At 38.6% G+C, this 22369-nt stretch overlaps 1 protein-coding gene across 3 annotated transcripts in view; it reads right to left on the reverse strand.

The window, feature by feature from the left end:
- Positions 1–22369, reverse strand: part of STARD13 (StAR related lipid transfer domain containing 13) — a 228441-nt gene that overhangs the window by 117369 nt on the left and 88703 nt on the right. Inside the window, exon 1 of one of the 3 annotated variants that reach the window (XM_060770837.2) lies at positions 12463–12875. The exons of the other annotated variants lie outside the window; for them this stretch is intronic. Coding sequence (XP_060626820.2) covers positions 12463–12631 — 169 coding nt within the window. The 5' untranslated portion in view covers positions 12632–12875. Of the gene's footprint in view, positions 1–12462; positions 12876–22369 lie in introns of those variants that run through there. 3 annotated transcript variants of the gene reach the window in all.

Here is a 22369-nt window from a genome sequence, read left to right on the forward strand (position 1 = left end):
GTATGACCATCATGTCTTTTTTCAGTCTTCTCTTCCTTGACTTTTTTTTATTTCTAGGATAATATATTCCAAAACAAGTGTGGGCAACTCTGGCACACACTGTTTTTAAATATCACATTAGGTTGCAGGCCAGGTTTTTAGTAAAAATCAGCTGAAAATGTGACCTAGAAGTGACACTCCTGATTAGTTCTGATCTGGCACTGTCTGCTGATTTTTTAATGTAAGTTTTGTTGTAGCAGAACTTTGGGAAGCCAGTTATTGCATTTTACACATAGGTGCCACTTTATGAGCTTTTTAAAGTTGCCATTATGTGGGCATTAGCATGCTCAAACATACTACACATTTCATTTAGGAATTCCATGGTTTCAGATTTCAACTTGATTGGGCATTTGGGATTCAGAACCAGGGTGAAGCCACAAGTACAAGGTAATGATGGATATGTTTATTGGAGTTGTATCTCAAAAAGTAACTTTTCAAACCTCTGGAGGCACTCTAGCATAAATCTAATTAGTATAGATGCACTTAATCAATTAAGAGTGGATGCAATGGTTTGCATTACTTATCCAAACATCAATTCACTCTGCCACACTAGTTCTCAACTTATGGCTGAGTTTACTTATAGGGATTTCAACGTGTGGACAACATCAGACTGTTCCAAACAAAGAAAGAGGATCGGGGAGCTAAAGTCATAACTTTATTATAGTATGTGTTTTCACATAGTATAATATGTAGAACTCCCTCCCCAGTGATATTAGATCAGTCCCCTGCCTGGTGGTCTTCAGAAAATTATTTATTTATTTACCCTAGTTATATCCTGCTTTTCTCTATCCCAATTGGGACTCAACACAGCTTACATATAGGCAATTATTCAATGCCTTAAAACACATACAATTCCAGTAACATAAAAATTAAATTAAAATTAATTAATTAAGCATTTAAAACATTTAAAAACATTACCTTCAGTATAAAATCAATATACAGAAAGTGAAAACATGGCTTTGGGGTCAAGCCTTCAGATGTTACTTTGATATGAGATATTCTTTATTATTGTCAGATACTCTCAGCTCATTTATGATTCACTTTGGAGAAGTGCAATAGAAGAATATGGAATATGTGCAATAACTATTGGAATGGCCCCGGATTACGATTGTGGATGCCATGGTTTTAATAATGGATGTAACATTTTAAACTCTTTAATGTGGATTAATCTTAATCTTAATTTAAATGTTTATTTTAATTGTATGTTGTTTAAGGCATTAAATAGTTGTCTATGTATAAGCAGCCTTAAGTCCCCTTTGGGGTTGAGAAGGGCAGGGTATAAATATGGCAAATAAATAAAATAAATTTCATCGACTAAGGGCCAATTCATCAAAAAGATGTTTCTTTGATAAGAGATATTCTTTATTATTGTCAGATGCTCTCAGTCCATTTATGATTCACTTTTGTCCATAGGATATATTTGCCAGCTCTATCCTAGTGGGAATGCTTTTGGAATGAATAAGCCAGGTTTGGTCATAGCTCCAGAGAACTTCCAAGTCATTAGTGGTCCCAGGGCAGGTTCCATAAAGCATAAGGGCAGCCACTGGAAGCTCAGTACCAGATATTGGTTTCTTACCAAACAAGCGCTGACTTTTCAGTATTCCTCAATTACCTTCTAGACATGTTTTCAGGAAGTGACAACCAAAGACTTTGAAGTTGCAAATAAGCAGTTGCTGCATGGCTACTATTTAATGATACTTTTTAACAGTCAATCCCTCCTTCAAAATACCTTATAAATACCTTTGAAATAAGCATTGCTTCTTTGGAGTTTGAAATGGACTCCAGGTCCAACAACAAGTATAAGTCAAAACATCTAACTCAGAATGAATTTGTGTGATGAATCATAGTCATAAAGTTGGAAGAGACCCCATGGGCTATCCAGTCCAACCCCCTGCCAAGAAGCAGGAAAATCGCAAAGCACCCCCAACAGATGGCCATCCAGCCTCTGGTTCAAAGCCTCCAAAGAAGGTACCTCCACCGCACTCCAGAGCAGAGAGTTCCACTGCTGAACAGCTCTCACAGTCAGGAAGTTCTTCCTCATGTTCAGATGGAATCTCCTTTCTTGTGGTTTGAAGCCAATCCTAGTCTCCAGGGCAGCAGAAAACAAGCTTGCTCCCTCCTCCCTATGACTTCCTCTCACATGTATCATGTCTCCTCTCAACCTTCTCTTCTTCAGGCTAAACATGCCCAGATCTTTAAGCTGCTTCTTATAGGGCTTGTTCTCCAGACCCTTGATCATTTTAGTCGCTCTCTGCTGGAAACATTCCAGCTTGTCAACTGTGGTGCCCAGAATTGGACACAGTATTCCAGATGTAGTCCAACCAAGGTAGAAAAGAGGGGTAGCATGACTTCCCTGGATCTAGACACTATACTCCTATTTATGCAGGCCAAAATCCCATTGGCTTTTTTTGTTGCCGCATCACATTGTTAGCTCATGTTTAACTTGTTGTCCACAAGGACTCCAAGATCTTTTTCACACGTACTGCTCTTGAGCCATGTGTCCACAGTAGAGCCTCGCTTATCCAACATAAACAGGCTGACAGAACATTGGATAAGTGAAAATGTTGGATAATGAGGGATTAAGGTAAAAGCCTATTAAACATCAAATTACATTATGATTTTACAAATTAAGCATCAAAACATGTTTTACAAAAAATCGACAGAAAAAAGGAGTTCAATACATGGCAACATTATCTAGTAATTGCTGCATTTACGAATTTAGCACCAAAATATTGCAATGTATTGAAACAGCTGTGGATCTGGGCGGGAGGCAGACTGTGTTGGATAATACAGAACATTGGATGAGCAAAGGTTGGATAAGCAAGACTTTACTGTGTATGACTTTGTTTTGGAATGATGGCGACAATGACCAATATGGTAACCCCAAAAAGTGGTGCTAAGTCATCACACCACACTGACTTTCACCAACCAATTCTTTTGTTTCCCCTTGTTTCAAATAGGGAAGGGGAAGAGGTGGAAGCTATAGAGAGAATCACAATGAAAGGACTTCTTAGCTTCCATTTGAGCTGTCTGGTTTGACTGTTTAACATGTGAGGTGCATCCTTCAAATAATGAAGTTGATGTTCTCTGGAAATTGTGTTCATTTATGCCAGAGGAGGCAGGCTACTACCAATGCTGTGCTCTCTGGTGCACTGAAGGGCAGATTGCTAGGAAAGTATTATTGTTGGCTTATTCTCCAAAATCTATCCTCTTTCCCCTTATTCATCAGGGAGATTTTTTCCCTATGTTCCAGGTCCTGTTTCCTGTCTTGTAATGTGAAGTTCTTTGCAACTGTTGATTTAGAAATGTTAGTCTTCACTGTTAAAACTAAATGGCATTTGCACTGAACCAGGTCTCGTGGTTGGGGGATTCTGGGGGTTGCAGTTTAAAAACTAAATGGTACATTAAGGTGCTGCAATGTGAAACTGACAGATTAAAGGTGATTTTACAGTTTCAGTGCACTTGTGTTCTTCAACCATTTGTATTGCCTGAATTTTTAAAAAAACCAATATCTCTAATCCAATATCCCAGGAAGGATTTTGCCTTTGATTCCCTAAATATGAGGGCTGTTTAAAGTTATTTAGTGGGATAAGAAAAATACAGTTCTTCCAAGTCCAGCAGTTACAAGTCTGTAGTTAAATTCTTTGAGTTACTGTCTAACTGAAGCTTACTTTTCCTTTAGATTTCCCATTTGGAAATAATAATTGCAAAAGTATATAATTTTACTGAAACATTCTCAAAATTAATTGGTTTACTAATGCAGTGGTATTATTTGAATATCAACACAAACTCAATCTGTGTTTTTGGGGAGAAAGAAGTTAGAAAAATTCACAGCACTCAACTATCTATACAGTATGGGATAAAATACCCTTTTGTACTTTCTCCAGGCTCCTGCATTAAACAGGCAAATTCTATAAACAGTGGAAAAAGCTATAACACACTCTTGAGGTGAGTCATGCACATTCCTTTCAAGTGGTGTGATAATGCTTATCCACGGAGACATTGCTTTCCCCCCTCTTCGATAGTGTCAAATCTTGGTTGGTAAGGAAAAAAATAAAAACAATAGGAATATTGTGAAGTCTGTATTAGAATATCTCACTAGGAATTTGACTCACTGCATGCTGTCATGAGTATATCTAACTGTAATAAATGACTGTGTTGTTGAAAAATGGTATGTTGGGGGGGGGGGCATTCAGTTTAATCCTATCAGTTGCCAAGTTATGGCGCAAAAGTGTTCAGATCCAAAAGAGATTCAACAGACAAGGGGTTTACAATTTTCTTCCTAAAAATACACTTTACAACATCTCATAACTTCTGGGGGAGGCGTACCATAAAACCAACTATAAGACCTAGGAAATTCCTAGAGAGATAATTTTCTTCTGGGTGCCAATAAGTGAAACTGCAGATATGGGTTCTGTGTTTATGGACTCTTACTGTACACAGTATATTAGCAAAAAGTCATCATGATTTCAGGTTCTTCTTTGCAAGAAAAATTGAATAGGCTTCTTAAGTACACAAAGAAGAAATCCTACAGAATCTAGAAGGAATATCGTTTCTATTACATATATATAGAATTGGGATGTTTTAGAAGTCAACAGTAACAAAAATGGTATGGAAGTTCAGCTCCTTTGATGGAAATTATTCAAAGACTCAGCTGTAAAGACATTAATAGCACATATGTCGTGTAGAACACCTGGAAGAGCAATGAAGTAAAAATACTTCGAGCGGGACTCCGTTTCTGCAACACATGGAAATGATGCCTAGACTGCAACAGAGCTGGAAAAAATGGGGAAAGACGGGGAAAGGACATGACTGGCCATCCCTGAAGATGGGCTTTGGGTGTACGAAATGAGGTAAGGCAGTTCCCTTCACTTTCCCCCACTCATGGAATGAGGTCCATGTAGAGAATTACTGTTTTATATTATGTAGATGCTTAGATTGAGATCCTGCTGGACAACTATATTGGTGTAACCATATCATCATTGTCTGCATGACAGAAAGAAACAAATGTGTGCACATCTCTGATGAATTATGGTAAACGAAATTGTAGTTGTATCTGGCAATTTACTCTGAGTAGTTTATTTTTTTTTTTTTGCCACTTGATGTATATATAAGTATATATATATGGGATGGATCCTTGGAGCCTGCCACTCAGACAAGGGTGGCTTGAACAATCATTGTCCCATGCCACAAGTGACTGCCTTCCAGTATATTTGGGCTCTGACAATTACAGAAGGTAGACACTGTCTTTCCCACATGACATTGACAGTGAAAGATACTATATATGCTTTGCTTCAAGAATGCAATGTGTATCTGGGAGATGTGCAACTGCCTACATAACAGATCAGTACGTGAGCTGATTGTACCAACTGGATGCCTGCTTCATGGTTTGAAAGCCTTCATCATCTTGTGACTGGTTTGCTTGCTTTAATGATTTGTCTGCAATGACGAGGACCAGGCACTTCAAAAGTTTTAATAAATGAAAATTATTATATATATTTTTTGCTTTTTATCATGAGGCAAAGAAGAAAATGTTTTCTGTAGATTGAACTGGAGGCAACAACAGAATATCCATATGACTTTATCCCATTCATAGGGAAGGATAGAGGTGCAATTTTAATTATAATGATGCCTAGTACGGTTCTTATTCTGGAGTCCACTTAAACATTTGAAGTATTAGAGTGTGAGGAATGGATTAAGAGGAGGTTACCCATGCATGCTTTGTTGGTTATTCAAAACAGACTCATCCATATGGAAGGATTTTCTACATGATTAAAATACCATGATGTACAACTACCATGTCTGGTGTATTTCTGAATCACTGTGATTAGCAATGGAATGAATAATACTTAAGAGCAAGGTGTGGTTTGCTACACTTCATCCAAATTGTGACGTTCTGGAAAAAATGTCCTATAAACTGGGATAGCGAAATGGCAGCCCACACACTAAATCTACTGCTTCAAGAAGGTTCCTCTTAGAAATAGATGGATAAGTCATCTTTTTGTTTCTTATGCCTCATCTACTAGTTGTCTATTCATTACTTCAAGATTTTTTAAAAGCCTGCATGGATAAGTTTATCCACTTCTGTACACAGAGTTCCTACTATACATATTCCCGTATGCCTTTTTACCTAATACATGAATTATTTTTCAGTTTCCCCATAAACGTTGCATTTTTGTACGTTATTTTCAATAATGTACATATTTTTGTGTGTACTTTCCTTAATACATGTACTGTTTTGCTAACAGTTTGTTTTTTTGCTGACAGTTTTTATCTACAGGTGTTCTGTGTTTTAAAATTTAACGATTTTATTTTATGTTAAGTGGGTTGGTAGTGGCTCTTGTTATAATTTTACATGTTATTGTTTTGTACTTATGTACCATTTTATGTTATATGCAGCACCGTGGAGTGCCTTTGTAAGCCATCCCAAGACCCTTCGGGGAGATGGTGGTATGCTATAAATGATGATGATGATTATTCACTTAAATAATGACTTGTATATTTTACCCAAATTCTGTCTGTGTAATTTTATTTAACATGCACATTTTTCTTTGTATTTTGTGCAGAGAACTGAATGATAAAAGTCTGAGAAAAGTGGAACTACATTGCTGATTGTCTGAGGAGGCAACAATGTGGGTACAAATGAAGAAAATTCCCAAGAATCCTAGTTTCTGCTGGATAACCAAAAGCTGGTAAATAGTTATCTATAAGTACAAATAGATAATTCCAAATGGTAAGTGGTCCACAATCTGATGTTACATCAATCCTATAATGTTGTCTGCATATTTGATAAAAGGCATTGCCTTCTCTGTGATCAATCAGTTGCTTTATTTATATCCCCCCAGAGTGGGACTTAGGATGATTGAAATCAATTTATTGGACAAGATGTACTTCTTGGTATAACTTAGAAAAGTTACTTTTGTCAGACTATAACTCACAGATATTGGCTGGGTCATTCTGACAGTCAAATTCAGAAAACAGGCTGTTTTGAGCTAAGGACTTCATCAAATGCAATCTTCTCTGCATCTGCTCTCCGTTTCCAGGTGCTAGCAAAACAAAGTCCCACAGAGGCCATCCCACAACACATGGTCACTTCTGGTGGCTGGCCATGGCAATCTGTTGCTAGCATTTTAAAATGGAGAAAAGACTCTAACTGCAGAAAAAGGGGAGAAAGCAGTGGAACCATGAGAAATGATGGAAAATGATGTGGGATCACCAACCATCCATGAAGATGGGGAAAGATGGTAGGGAATGAAACAGATGGTGCTGTCCGCTTTCCCCTTGCCTGTCTGAGGAAATCCATAGTCTCACATCGCAGTCTACAGCATAGGATAGCCTTCAAAAACAAAGGCACTATTTGTTCTTGGCCTTATCTTGTATGTATTAGCACAGGTGTCCCAGAGAAAAATATTTTTTTATAAGTACAGGTGTTCCAGGAGAAAGACCACAGTATATAAAAGCAGAAACTAAGGATCAATATGGTAGTAAGGTAACGAAATACTATTCCAGAAAAGGTCAGAACCTTTAGATCCAGAGGCATACATATGAGCCAAACAAGAGGAACCAAGCAGAATCTTCTCTATAAATACTGTATGAAACTTTCAAAAGCAAGCAGCCCAGCTTGCCTCATTCTCTTCCAGCAATGTGTTTTTTTTTTTAGGGCATCACAAGATTAGTCACAGGAGCTCCTGTGCTGGAGCTATTTGGGGTCAATTTTTCTTCCAAATTGCAAAGTACCTTTTTTGAAGAAAAAATGATGGGTTCTAATTATAATCTGTCTGTATAATAAGCAGAATTGTTTAACAGTATGGAGTTACTGTTTGCAGAATGTGAATTGAGCTATTCATGGGTGAGAAGCAAGAGCGCAACAGGGATTTGAGTGATACAGCCAGTCTACTTCTATGAACTTTGAAAGGTATCATAATTTTCCTGACTCACCTAATATGAATTCTGGACAGCCACCACTTTATTTACTTTTGAGAGTACATGAGTAATCATTAATGAATCCTCACACAGTGTTTCCAAAAACAGTTTGAATAAATACTCCAGATCACATGCATTACACCTTGGGCAGGATACACGCGTCTCATGAATATACGAGGGGCGTATGGGTGGAGGACAAAATCAATGAAAGGAAAACTGAGACAATAAAAGGCACATGTGTTGTTGTTCATTCATTCAGTCACTTTCGACTCTTCGTGATCTCATGAACCAGCCCATGCCAGAGCTCCCTGTTGTACATGGCCACCCCCAGCTCCTTTAAGGTCAAGCCAGCCACTTCAAGGATACCATCCATCCATCTTGCCCTTTGTCGGCCCCTCTTCCTTTTTCCTTCCATTTTCCCCAGCATAATTGTCTTCCCCAGAATAACATGGAATGTTAGTCAAATACATGTTTTACTACTTATGCCAGAAAAATGAAAATATAGTTATACCTCGATGGAAATTTAGTTATACTTAGAACAGACTCTCTGGAATCAGTGAAACCTATATTTGTCACAGCTCCCTTAATTTCAAATGGTTTCAGTGAATCTATTCTAAATCTGAACCAGAGCTGTTAAAAGAAACCCAAACTACTTACAAAATATAATTCCATGAAATTAAGCCTAGCATTTTGTCTTAGTTCCTCTGTTACTTCATGCTATATTTATTTATTTATTTAGGGGAAAAAATAAACCACATAGGGAAAGTTATATTTAATTGCGTAAGTAAGACTAGAAGAATGAGTAGGTTGGCCAAGGGAGGGTGTATCACAGTGCCACATCTGACAATTAGTCCATAGGGCACAGAGGCAATTTTCTCTATTCATTTATTGCTCTCTATCAGCTTTTCCAAACAGTACTTTCAACAATAAATAGGTAGGAACATTGTTGCCTTCTCTTTGATTGTACTTTTCCTGCATGGCAGGGGGTTGGACTGGATGGCCCTTGTGATCTCTTCCAACTCTACGATTCTATGTTTTTATGAGACTTAAGGCAACATCTTCTTCTCACGTGAACTGATCAGATCTCAAATAACATAAGCCTGTGATGTTGAAAGCTATAGCTATGGGGAGGTATTTTAGATGTCTTCAAATGTTTAAGGCAAACTAATATTCAAAATAGCATGATGACTCATATAAGAATGTATTTTTCCACTTTTGATCATAGGCTGCTAGGAGTGCAAGAAAGGTATTTGACTGACCAATAGAGAGAATGCAAGGACAAATATCTACCTAGATTTGCCCTTCTGTTACTTCAAACCAGTGAAGTGCAAATTTGACCCTTCCAGATGTTTTGGACTACTACGGCCATAATGTCTAATTATTGGCCACATGACTAGGACTTATGTGAGATATAGTTTAAAACAGTGGTTCTCAACCTGGGGTCCCCAGATGTTGTTGGCCTACAACTCCCAGAAATCCCAGCCAGTTCACCAGCTGTTAGGATTTCTGGGAGTTGAAGGCCAAAAACACCTGGGGACCCCAGGTTGAGAACCACTGGTTTAAAACATCTGGAGAGCATGTTGATAGCTAAGTATAAACAATGCTCTACAAAATTACTTTCCTTTCACCTCCTGATAAGTGCATCAATTAGTTACAGTTATTCACTGGGTCTTTAAGTGCTTTATTCCAACTTATGGGCCTATACATTACATATTTATATGGTTTGCTGGCAGAATAATAGCCCTGAATTTATTTCTTTTCCTAAAAGTTATAGGAGAGGTAAAGAAATAAATTCAGAGCTGCTATTCTGTTGGTAGACTGGATATGTCATGGTATAGGATATACGTTATCCAGTGGCATGACATTAGCATATGATTGGTCTCTCTACTGCCCATTTCACTGGTAGGAGAATGGAATGATTAACATAGCATCTCATAATCTTATAATATAGGGTAAGTGACTCTATATGTTATGGAGAAGAGAAAGTAGATTTGTCACAGGAATACCATTCTGGCAACAGTTTTATGTTATATAAGAGGTATTTCCACCCTGAAACCTACAATTCTTGGGTTTACTTCAAATCACATAAAATGAAGAATTTGTATTACTTAGGAAGTAATACAAATGATTTAAGAGGGAAAATATTTCATTTCACAGACTTTGGCTTTCTTGGGGCATCTCTAGTGAATCATAGGCTTGCTTGCACCCTCCATATTCATTCAAGAAGTTTGTTGGGAGGCATTCTGAACGCTAAGGGCCCTTCCTTATAACCAAAATATTAATGCAGAAAATACCACAATATCTGCTTAGAACTGGGTTATTTGAGTCCACACTGCCATATATTCCAGTTCAAAGCAAATACTGTGGGATTTTATTCAGGAGATAGAAGGGCAAGAAATATTCATTTTCTTTAATGGGTGTTTGAAGGCCTGATACAGGCAATCAGCTCCTTGTCTTTCTATTAATGTGGATATATTGGGAAGGCTTTGAAAATTGTTGACTTAATTTAGGCAAGTTTGCTACTGACAAATAATGGAACTCTTAAATTAAAGAACATGCTTAATGTATTGCTGAACTAAAGCCACAGCAAATATTTTGTTCCTTCCATTTAATGTCAAGAGCCTCTTGATAAAATATTATTTTTTTCAACATAATCTGTGGTTTCAGGTGTGTTTTGTTATAGAATTATGGAAAAAATGAAATAGATATGAAACAGTAGAATTACCTCCCAACAAAGACCTATAAAAAACAGGACGTCTTCTTCTGATGGCATCCTAAAGGGGATATAAAAATTGTTGCTCCTTATGTCATGGGCCTCACAACCTCTATTCCTTAGGACCTCACAACCTCTGAGGAGGCCTGCCATAGATGCAGGTGAAACATCAGGAGAGAATGCTTCTAGAACATGGCCATATAGTCTGAAAACCTGTGACAACCCAGTTCCTTATGTCGTTTGCCAATATCAGTAAGTTGGCTTATGGCATGTAGGCTTTTGCTCAGCAGCTAAATAGCCTGGGTTGCTGTAGGGTTTTTGGGCTATATGGCCATGTTCTAGAAGCATTCTCTCCTGATGTTTTGCCTGCATCTATGGCAGGCATCCTCAGAGGTTGTGATGTCCTCACAACCCCTGAGGATGCCTGACACAGATCAGGCAAAATGTCAGGAGAGAATGCTTCTAGAACATCGCCATATGGCCCGAAAAACTTACAACAACCCAGTGCTTCCAGCCACTGAAGTCTTTGACAATACAATTAAATAGACTGTTTCTCATGTCCCTATCAGCTGGACAATGGTTGACATAAGCAGAATGATGTCCTTTAATTATACTACAGGAATAATATTACATCCTGAAATTCATTGAACGGAAAACACATTTTCAAAGACAAGAATGAAGTCCTTCCTTTTTCAGCATTTTATCCAAACATGTGAAAACACAACTTCCTAATGAAAAACCTTTAAAGAGACTTCTAAGGCCTCGTTATATGATTGCATTAGACTGTTCTATTTCTAACATCAAGACATGTTCTTGAAGTTATTTTTTCCTTATGAACATAACCACCTGGAAATCCATAATTCAATTAAGTCAGGTTGCATATTGTGCACATTTTTATTTTAAACAAATCCAAATGGGAACTGGTGCTCCTTTTCTTCCATTAAGAGTATATACAGGGTATATGGCGTGACATAATATCCTTCCTCTAATCAGAGCAACAGCAAGGACAAGTATTCTCCAAACACCACCAGTTCCTGAAATTATGTTGTACAGAGCAGGGTTTGTCTGGTTGCCAAGGAAATAATCTCATTCATCAAATGTTTGTTGTTGAAATGTTTATGGGTTTTTTATATAAATGTAATAAGATTTCCATCACCATAACATTTACCCAATCCAACAGCAATCACACAAAGATAATAATTTAGACTTGCAACCCACATCTTCATATCTGGGCCAAAAGTTTGGTGAACTCAGTGGGACTTAGTTTTGAGTAAATACACAACATGCATGAGTGATAAAATAGTGATAGTGCTTATCTAGAAAAGCAGAACCTCACATTACGTTTTGTATATTCCAAGATGATATTAGAAGTCTGAGGAAGAGCAGCAAGTGGTCCCACCCAGAAGACAAAGGTACATCGTATCAACAACTGTGAAGTTATTTTGGTATTTGATGCGGAAAGTATTTAAAAACAAGCAACAGTTGAGGTCTGGAAGCTGCAGAAAGACACAAGGAGCAATGTAGCCCAAGCAGATGAAGAGAGTGATGGATGCAGCTTGTCTAGAATGTGAAGGTTTATGATTAAACAACTGTGAAACTAAGTACTTTAGCACTCACTGCATTGCCACGTACAGTATTTCCATATGGATAACTAAAGTGAAGTGACATTGGGTTGACAGCGCATTCCAAAGTAATGAACAAAAGACTTTTAAGGCAAAGAAAACTGACTCAAAGGCATTCTTTGAAGCAAGGTGGTTAGTTAAGAGCCTAAGGCGGTGGTGACTCACCTTGTTGAATTTTCGTCAGAAGCTGATGGCGCGCTAAGATCCTGCTTATCCTGTATGGAGAGCGTCTTGCTGTTTGCTCAAATCGTATGTACATCTCTTGGCCTTCTGATGACATGGTATTCACACAGTAGCAGCCTGAGCCTAAAGTACTGGACACCTGCCTAAACATCTCCACCCTTAAAATAAAAATTCAAAACCCCAACACACTATCTCCTGGGTGGCAACTCCCGAATCTATCCAGAGTTGTAGAAGAACAGAGGCAAGAAGCCCAAAGGAGCCGAAAAGAGCAAGCCTTTTTTAAAAAGACAGGAGAGGAGTGCCAAAAGCTACAATTCTAGATTCCAGCTGCCCTCACATGATCGGAAAGGGCCAATCAGTCAAAGTAAAGAATGTGAAAGTACACAGCGTGCCTCGCACAGGAAAGTGAAGGCTATTCAAGCTTTAGCAAGCAGGCAATCCCACATAACGCCGAAAGCAAATAGAAATGAGATGCCTTGAAGCTGAGTAAGCACTGCTGAGCTGTGATAGGAGAGTCAGAAGGAGGGGAGAGAGAAAGTGTTTTATGCCTCAGAAATATTAAGGAAGCAGAAACCTGTACATTTGTATTCCCCCTGAGACTCAGATACGCCACTTCTCTCTTAAGGGAAAAGAGGAATTTCCTTCAAATTGCACAGCAGCTTGCTTTCAATATCTCAGTATGGAGATTCAAGACTTTTAAAAAATTAAAAGCCCACCTAGAGCAGATAAATATCTAGAAGATGCTTTTATCTGAACTTAGAGCACTCCTCTCCTACAGTCCTCATTACTACATTTTCATCCACCCAGTAACAAACAAAAGCCACTCAAAAGTGAAGCTGGAAGTATAATATAATGGACTGATACAAGCATTTTCTCATAGCAGAAGGTAACAAATTGTGCTTTCACACATGTGCACACATTCAAATGGATATATACACATATATGAGATAATTTTAAAGTATTATATATTAAAATATTATACAATACTTGGGACAGGTGTATTCTGGAGCCCCAAAGAATCAAGTTAACCCCTTAGAAATATTAATATGCCTATTTTCTTGGTATTGCATATATATATGTGGACATGCAAACACTCTTGTGCCATGATTCAGATACAGCAGTGGTTCCCAACCTGTGGTCCATGGACCACCATGGGGTCCGCAAGAACTAAAATATGGTCCGTAGCCCCACCGTTACTACACCGTTGCAAGGAGAGCAATTGGTCTCGCGAAACTCTCTTATGGTGCACAAGGAGATGGAGACTACCAGATGGCATATGCTTTGTATCAGAAACTAGTGCTGATGTGATCTAATCAATGCAATTTTTTGAATCAGCACCACAAATAACCAAACCGAATCTAAAGTTGATTAAAAAAAATGATTCGTAACCCTGTTAGTACCAATGTTGGAGAGTGGTTACTGGTCAAAGTGGTCCCTGGTCAAGTGGTACTTGGTCAAAAAAAAGGTTGGGCAACATTGATATACAAGTTCCTTTGCAATAAAGTATTTCCATACATTTTGTTCCTGGCCATAACGAAAAGAGAAACTACTGTATCAGCAATTAGACCTTAACACTAACTTTCTCTAAATATCTTAAGAACCATGCATACACTGGAAGCTTTTCAACAGATTCCACTGGGTTCCAAGATTCTAAGGACCACCCAAATATGATTTAGTAAAAGCTAATTCAGAATGTAAAAAAAAAAAAAAGATACCCCTAAACATACTGCCTACTTACAATCTTTGAAACTACTCCAGCAGTGTGTATTTATATTACTGCTTGGGGTTTTGCCCACTTTCATTTCACATTGTCTGACAAACCATATAATCTGTTTTACAAAATATGTGTTTATATATATATATATATATAGAGAGAGAGAGAGAGAGAGAGAGAGAGACTGGTATGCTATATCTGTCTCAATGACAACGCTGAACAGAGATTTATTCTTTGTAACAGAAATAAATAGCATATGGAGGTATATGAAATAAACCACACACTGCACTATATTTAGAAAGCTAGAGAAAGCAAATTCATTAATCATCACAGCAATGTGACAAAACTTCTAAATACTTTGTTAGACCCCAGTCCATATAAGAATGCAATCCAAGAAAACCCATTTTCTGCTGTGGCATCCAACTTTGCTACTTTCTTCCTAGCCACATATGTCAAGAGCCATCCTGGGGTTAAATAAAAGGCTAACCTAGGCTGTGTCTACAAGGATCAAACCAAGTGAATTCACCTTTCAGGTGCTACAAGGAATCCAGGCGGCCTAAGGATTAGCAACAGAAGCACTACATCTAACTGTTAATCTAGCTCTAGCACAAGGGGAAATGTAATCCTAGAGTTTCAGAGGTGGGGACAGCTAGATCTGGCTGGATCTGGCCCAATCCATTATTCATATGTCCTCAGACCCACCAATCTATGAATTTAGACTTAATCATACATTTGATGTGCCCCATTACTAAACACTTAAAAGACATTTTAAAGATAGTGTCCCATGGAGCCAATCAAGCAACATAAGAACATTTCCATTGGATGCCTGTGAGACTCCATTTCTAAAGTGTGTAGAAAAGGAAGTTTTTGGAGTTGGTGAGCAATTGACTCCAGAACTCCTCATTCATACAGAAATGGCTAACGGCACTTATTTTAAGGTGGGATGGGAACTGTCAGATTTCTCTATTTTAGATTGTTTTAGTTACACAAAAGTATGGGCATTCTTGCAGGCCTCAATGAACCTTTTGTTGCAATTAATCTCTTGCATGCAACTTTAACTGTATTTATTTTTTTAAAAACTTCACAAAATGTGCAATTTTGATATATCTTTAATTTGCTGAAGCTATTTTACTATACATGCACCCATGCACACACACACTCACACATATATAAGGGTTATCCGGAAAGTAAGGTTACAAGGCATGTAGCTCTCATGGGGAATTTTCTTGGGGGAATTTGGTATTACTAATGTAGCCTGTGCCCTCACACGTGCACAACAGAGGACCTTCTTGTAGCAACACCAGAGGCACTCCAAGTGGCCAGCTACTGGTCAAAGGACATTTAATAGAATGCCAAGTTTTTAGACTTTGTGTTTTGTCAAATATATTGGTTCACTCCTGATACAATACATAAAATAAATAAACTTCAAATCTCATGAAAGTCTCCATTTGTTAAAATAGAAATGAGGAAAAGATAAGATGGGCCTGTTTAACCTGCAGAAGAGAAGACTGAGAGGAGACATGATGAGTGTCATGTATAAATATGTGAGGGAAAATCATAGGGAGGAGGGGGCAAGCTTGTTTTCTGCTGCCCTGGAGACTAGGACGTGGAACAATGGTTTCAAACTACAGGAAAGGAGATTCCACCTGAACATCAGGAAGAACTTCCTAACTGTGAGAGCTGTTCAGCAGTGGAACTCTCTGCCCTGGAATGTGGTGGGCACTCCTTCTTTGGGGGCTTTTAAGCAGAGGCTGGATGGCCATCTGTCAGGGATGCTTTGAATGCGATCTTGCTACTTCTTGGCAAGAGGTTGGACTGGATAGCCCACAAGGTCTCTTCCAACTCTATGATTCTAAGATTGGGGGAGGGACTTACAAAGGGTTTGTTTGTTTTTCTAACATTGACACAGGACTACCTGACACTATATCTTAAGGCTTGGTAACAATTCCCTTTCTAAAAACCATGCTATGCATGTATAACTGTATGTACGTTTTTAGTATACTATGTTCATATATCATCTTTCCATTAAAACAGCTGCCACAGAGAGTGTCCCTACAGGAAGCTCAGATGCTATTGTTCATACTCTGATAAGCCAAAAAACAATGTTATGTACATTTAGTGACAATAGCATCTCCACTATATTAATATAGCTCATTTGAACCTTCAAACCACTTTACATTTACTTTAAAAGTCTTTATATTAAGATCTTATGAATCTGTAATTCTATGAAGTCTGGACTTTTATACTGCAACCCACCTTAAGATGACAACTGTCTTGCTAGTCAAATCAGAAATAGTTCAAATAGATACATAAATAAAATGCTATCTTACTATAATCACTTTTAGACATTTTAACTGCTTGAATTCAAGACTGGGGAAAGGGCAGGATAAACATAAATATAGTAATAATCATTATGATCACCACAGTATTTTTTATAACATCCTCTTTAGTTATGTGAATGTCATTATCCCATATGATGAACTTAGGCTAAGAAAAATAGATGCTTCCCTAAGGCCATCTAGGAGATTTACATAGAAACTGGGCTTTTAAAAAAGAAAAAATCCAAGTTATCAATAACTATCTTTAGTTTACCTTCCCAGTTTACACCACAATGATTTTTATATTAAGATATGAACTGGGAGGTTTCTGATTCATTGTAAGGTCTCTCAGCTGCTATGCTACAAAAATGGAAAGCTTATCAGTTAACAAACACAGGTCAGCCTAAGCTGTAAAGGCTGGCAACGTACCATCCCAGAAGGTTGTTCTTAAGGATCCCCATATATTATGATTACGACATAATTCCACTATCAGGCACACTGGTTTGTTTGAGGTAAGGCAGCCATTATGTATTTGCTTTCATCCAAATTACTCACTTCTTACCCAAAAGGCATCTTGCTCTCTAGAAGACAATAAAGTGGTATTCTTTGTTATATGAACTAGCCTGTTGTTTCTGCACAGGGATAATCCTACCTCTCTGAAGAGGATAAGGATGCTCTTCAGACCCAGTAGAGGTCATTGGTATGCCTGTTTGCAACTCTCATTTTCTGACAGGGATATGAACACTGACTAAGGACAATCTTTTTATGAAGGCACAGTGGTTTAAACTTCTGAGCTGCTGAACTTGTTGACCGAAGGTTGGTGGTTCAAATCTGGGGAGGGGGTGAGCTCCTGTTGTTAGACCCAGCTTCTGCCAATCTAGCAGTTTGAAAACATGCAAATGTGAGTAGATCAATAGGTATCGCTTTTGCGGAAACGTAATGGCACTCCTTGTAGTCATGCTAGCAACATGACCTTGGAGGCGTCTTCGGACAACTTTGGCTCTTTGGCTTAGAAATTGCTGACCTTTCTGGTGGATGCCCATGAATTTGTGATTCACTCTGACAAACTGACTTTTTTGTAACTTTTTTTTGTAATTTGTATGAATTGTATTTTAATGTATTGTATATTGATGATGTACATTGTTTATTTTATTGTATTGAACCCTATGTTGTTAGCCGGCCTGAGTCCCTCCTCGGAGGTCGAGAAGACCGGGTTATAAAAACTCTAAATAAATAAATAAATAAATAAATAAATAAATAAATAAAATAGAGATGAGAACCACCCTCCAGAGTTGGAAACAACTAGACTTAATGCCATAGGAAACCTTTACCTTTATATTTTATCAAAAATAACCAAAATAACATGATGAACTACCTGGTGAAATGCGTGTCTTTTTGTGTTGGAGGAATAGATTTTATCTATACTGTTATTATCTAGTGCAAAAACCCATTATATGGAAAATTGTCTTTTCTCACATAAGTGCCTAACCGTTCAGCACTATACATAGCTATACATATAAATTCAAGTCCCAATGAGTTCAACAGGGATTATTGACTAATGACTGACTATAAAGTGGGTATAGCATTCCCACATAGGGACAGGAATCTTCCAGTCCACCAGAAGCTGTTGCATTGCAAGTCCCAAAAACTCTAGCTGGCACAACCAATGTCGGATGCTAGGAGTTGTAGATGGAAGTCATACAATTCCCACCTTTGGAGTATATAAATTCATGTTTCTACAGAAATGTAAGTGGCAAACACCATTTTCCTTAAAATAAATCAGCTACATCAATATGATCTACAAGACTGTATTATTTTGTCCTTTATTATAAACCAGCAGTTGGATTGGACAAATGCCAGTGTCGTGTAGCGTAATGGTTGGCAGCCTATAAATGCAACCAGTAAATAATAAATGATACTAATTTTAGAGCATTAATATGAAACTGTATGAACCCAGAAAAAAGCAGCAACTCTTTCATATGTATTGAGCCTTGTGACTGCTGCCTCATTACAGTGTGTCTTGAATTTACTGGAATCCACCTCTTGCTACAAATCACCTTAGGCTACATATCCATTGCATGAAAGATGTTACATTAGTTTAAGCTGTCACAACTACATTACAAAGTTAATTAATAGCCCAGAGCATATTCAATAGATTAGTTTGTGGTTTTATGTGTTTTTATATGGTAAAACTTCTGTTTTTGCTTAACTCTTCTAAGAACACAGACAGGATCAAAGGATTTATTGAAATTTTAAAAATTAAAAAATATACTTTTTCTCAGTTCAGCACATTAGTTTAGGAAAGTTCCCAAGTACAGTCATAGTTAGCAATCCTCTAATTTGTTCTTGACTTAGGTATGGACTATTAGTTTCAGACTTTTTTTACATCAAAGTTCCTATTTAGAAAGTTTGTGCATAGAATGTAAAGTGTAACAATTCTTATGAATCCAATTGTATGCGCCAATCATGCTTCTTGCAGGATTTGGAGAGTTGTAGTCTGAAAGATGATTTTCAAGCTCTGCAATCAGGAAATATAACTCACAGGCAAGATGACTTTGACATCAGCGAATTTAACATAATAATAATAATAATAATAATAATAATAATAATAATAATAGCATGGGCATGTGATAAATATGGTCAGCAAAGAATATGTCCAAAGAGTCAGAAAGGTTTTGAAGGGCAATTTAAATGGCAGAAATACAATGAAGGCTATCAACACCTGGGCCATCCCCGTCATTAGACATACTGCTGGAATTGTGAACTGGAAACAAGTAGAGCTGGATGATCTGGACAGAAAAGCAAGAAAATTGGTGACAATCCACTACTCGTTACACCCACATAGTGATGTTGACAGATTTTAACTGCCCAGAAAATCAGGAAGCAGAGGACTTCTGCAAGTGAAACAAATGGTAGAAGAAGAGAAACATGCACTGGCTGATTATCTGCAAGACAGTCATGAACCAGCATCGAGGGAAGTCAATAGTAGAAAACTGCTTGAAGTGCAAAAGACAAAGAGTAAATATCATAAAAATACAATGCAGAGCAGAAGAGAAAACTGGCAAAAGAAGGCTCTCCATGGACAGTTCCTGGGGAAAATTAAGAGCAAAATTAACAAGGAAAAATCATGGATGTGGCTCACAAATGGAACTTTGAAAAAGGAGACCAAGGGCCTGATTTTTGGAGCCCAAGAACAAACAATTAGGACAAATGCCATCAAAGCTGGAACTGAAAAGTCAACTGCAGATTCCAAGTGTAGACTCTGCAAGGAAGCAGATGAAACAATGGATAACATACTCAGCTGCTGCAAGAAGATCGCTCAGATGGACTACAAGCAGAGGCATAATACCTTTGCTCAGGTGATCAATTGCAATTTGTGCCACAAATTCCATCTGCCTGTGACAAAGAACTGGTGGAATCACAAGCCTGAAAAAAGTTATAGAAAATGAACATGTCAAACTACTCTGGGACTTCCAGATTCAGACTGACAAGGTTCTGGAGCACAATACTCCTGACCTCACGATCATGGGGGAAAAAAAACCCCAAAGTATGGATCGTTGATGTTGCAATCCAGGGCGACAGCAGAATTGATGAGAAGCAACTGGAAAAGCTTACACAATACAAGGATTTAAAGATAATTCTGGCACAAGCCAGTAAAGGTGGTCCCAGTGATGATTGGCACACTGGGTTTCGTAGCTAAAGACCTTGGCCTGCACTTGAAAACAATCAGTGCTGACAAAATTACTATCTGTCAGCTGCAAAAGGCCACCCTACTCAGGTCTGATCACATTATTCACTGATACATCACATAGTCCTAGACCCTTGGGAAGTATCGGACTTCTGATCTAATACAACAGCCAGCATAGAAATCGTGTTTGCTGTGTTCTGATCTTGTTGTGTATCAATTAATAATACCTTTTATTTATTACCCTTCTCTCATGATGGCTCGAGGTGGGGTACAATGCAAAGCATATGAACACATTTATGTATTGTCTCTTAGTACTTAGGCCATTTTTTTTGTCGTGTCAGGAGAGACCTGAGAAACTGCAAGTCGCTTCTGGTGTGAGAGAATTGGCTGTCTGCAAGGACGTTGCCCAGGGGACGCCCGGATGATTTGATGTTTTTATCATCCTTGTGGGAGGCTTCTCTCAGGTCCCCGCATGAGGAGCTGGAGCTGATAGAGGGAGCTCATCTGCCTCTCCCCGGATTCGAACCTGCGACCTATCGGTCTTCAGTCCTGCACAAGGGTTTAACCCACTGCACCACTGGGGGCTCCGCCATTTAGGCCATAATGTCCCCCAAATGAATATGAATGTGTAATTATTTCTAAAAGTATACCTTGCATGTGCTTCTGTATGTTTGTGCGGGGGGGGGGGGGGGATAACTGGACCAGAGATTCTAAAGATGCTCACAACAGTCTATGGGTCACACTAAAAGTGCTTCATGAACCCTGTTAGGGCAGGAACCCCGGTGGCTGATGAGAAGTGAAGCATCTCACACCAGCCCCGAGGATGAGTTCACTGCCCACCTCCATCCTGCTGTAGTGGAGGGAGTCCTGGCCATCCAGTAGGGCCAAACCCAACTTGGAGGGGGGAAAGGGGGTGGGAATTCCCCTTCCCAAGGCACATGGGTGCTCTTGCAAACATCAGCAATGGTGCCCAAGGATGGTCGGGATCTATCTGGAATTCCATGGTGACAGGTCCACCAAGGTAGGTGCCATTTCCCTATACCCATGGCACAGGGTCTGGCCCAACTATTTGCACAAGCCCCAAGTGCAGAGGTGCTCCGGAGCATTCACAAAATCACATTAAGCAGCCTTGTCCAGATTGGGGATGAGAAGGCATGTGCATCATGTAGATGCAACGGGGCTGATTCTTGTTCACCCTGCTTTATAGTGCCCATGCAGATATGTCCTTATTGTCAGCCTGGACATCATTTTTAGACCCTATTCTAGGCCTGATGCTTCCTTGTGAATCAGAATCACAGCAACAGAGAGCCAGTCTCCAGAAAATCCAGATGCCTCAGAAAAGACCAAGAAGTGGCTCTCAACAGGTCATGTATAAGTTGTACCATCCCAAAACAAAATAGTGGAATAGGCAATCTGATTTGCAAGAAAGAATTAATCAATTATGAATACAGCAAGGACAAAACAGAAAAGAATGCAGAGCGACTTGCTTGAAAACAGCCTCTTACTGTTTTTGCTTATATACAATACAAAGACTGAAAACAATAAGAGTATGCAAAGTGTAAATGCAATTATAGTCCTCCTAGAACAAGTACAAGAGAACAGGAATAGAAAAAATCCAGACAGCACTGGAGTCCTATAGACCAGAGGTTTTCAAACTGTGCTCCCCCAGAAGTTTTTGACCCCAGCTCCCACAATTCCTAACAGCTGGTAAGCTGGCTGGTATTTCTGGGAGCTGAAGTCCAAAACACCTGGAGGAGCAGAGTTTGGGAAACACTGCTACAGACCACAGTTCACATTTCTCCCCTTTGGATTTGCCCAAGGGAGAGGTTTCATGTTTCATGCAAAGCTAAACACAATGTTCTCTTAGGTAGCCCAAGGCTGGAGTTTAATAATAATAATAATAATAATAATAATAATTCTTGCAATGAGTAAGAAATAAAATCTTAGCTTCAGAAGAAGAAAAAGGAAAAACCCTCTCTGAAGACATCTTACCACGAGGACCATGTGATAGGTTAGCTTAGGGTGACCATAAGTTGGAAACAACTTGAAGTCACACAGCATTGAACTCGATGGTCTTTGCAGACCCTTCCAACTTTATGACTCTATGAATTCCATCCTGGGACTACCCAGAGAACATTGTATTTTGCCTTTCATAAACATGAGACCTTT

The sequence above is a fragment of the Anolis sagrei genome, chromosome 3, assembly GCF_037176765.1.
Source record: "Anolis sagrei isolate rAnoSag1 chromosome 3, rAnoSag1.mat, whole genome shotgun sequence".
Taxonomy (NCBI): Eukaryota; Metazoa; Chordata; class Lepidosauria; order Squamata; family Dactyloidae; genus Anolis; species Anolis sagrei.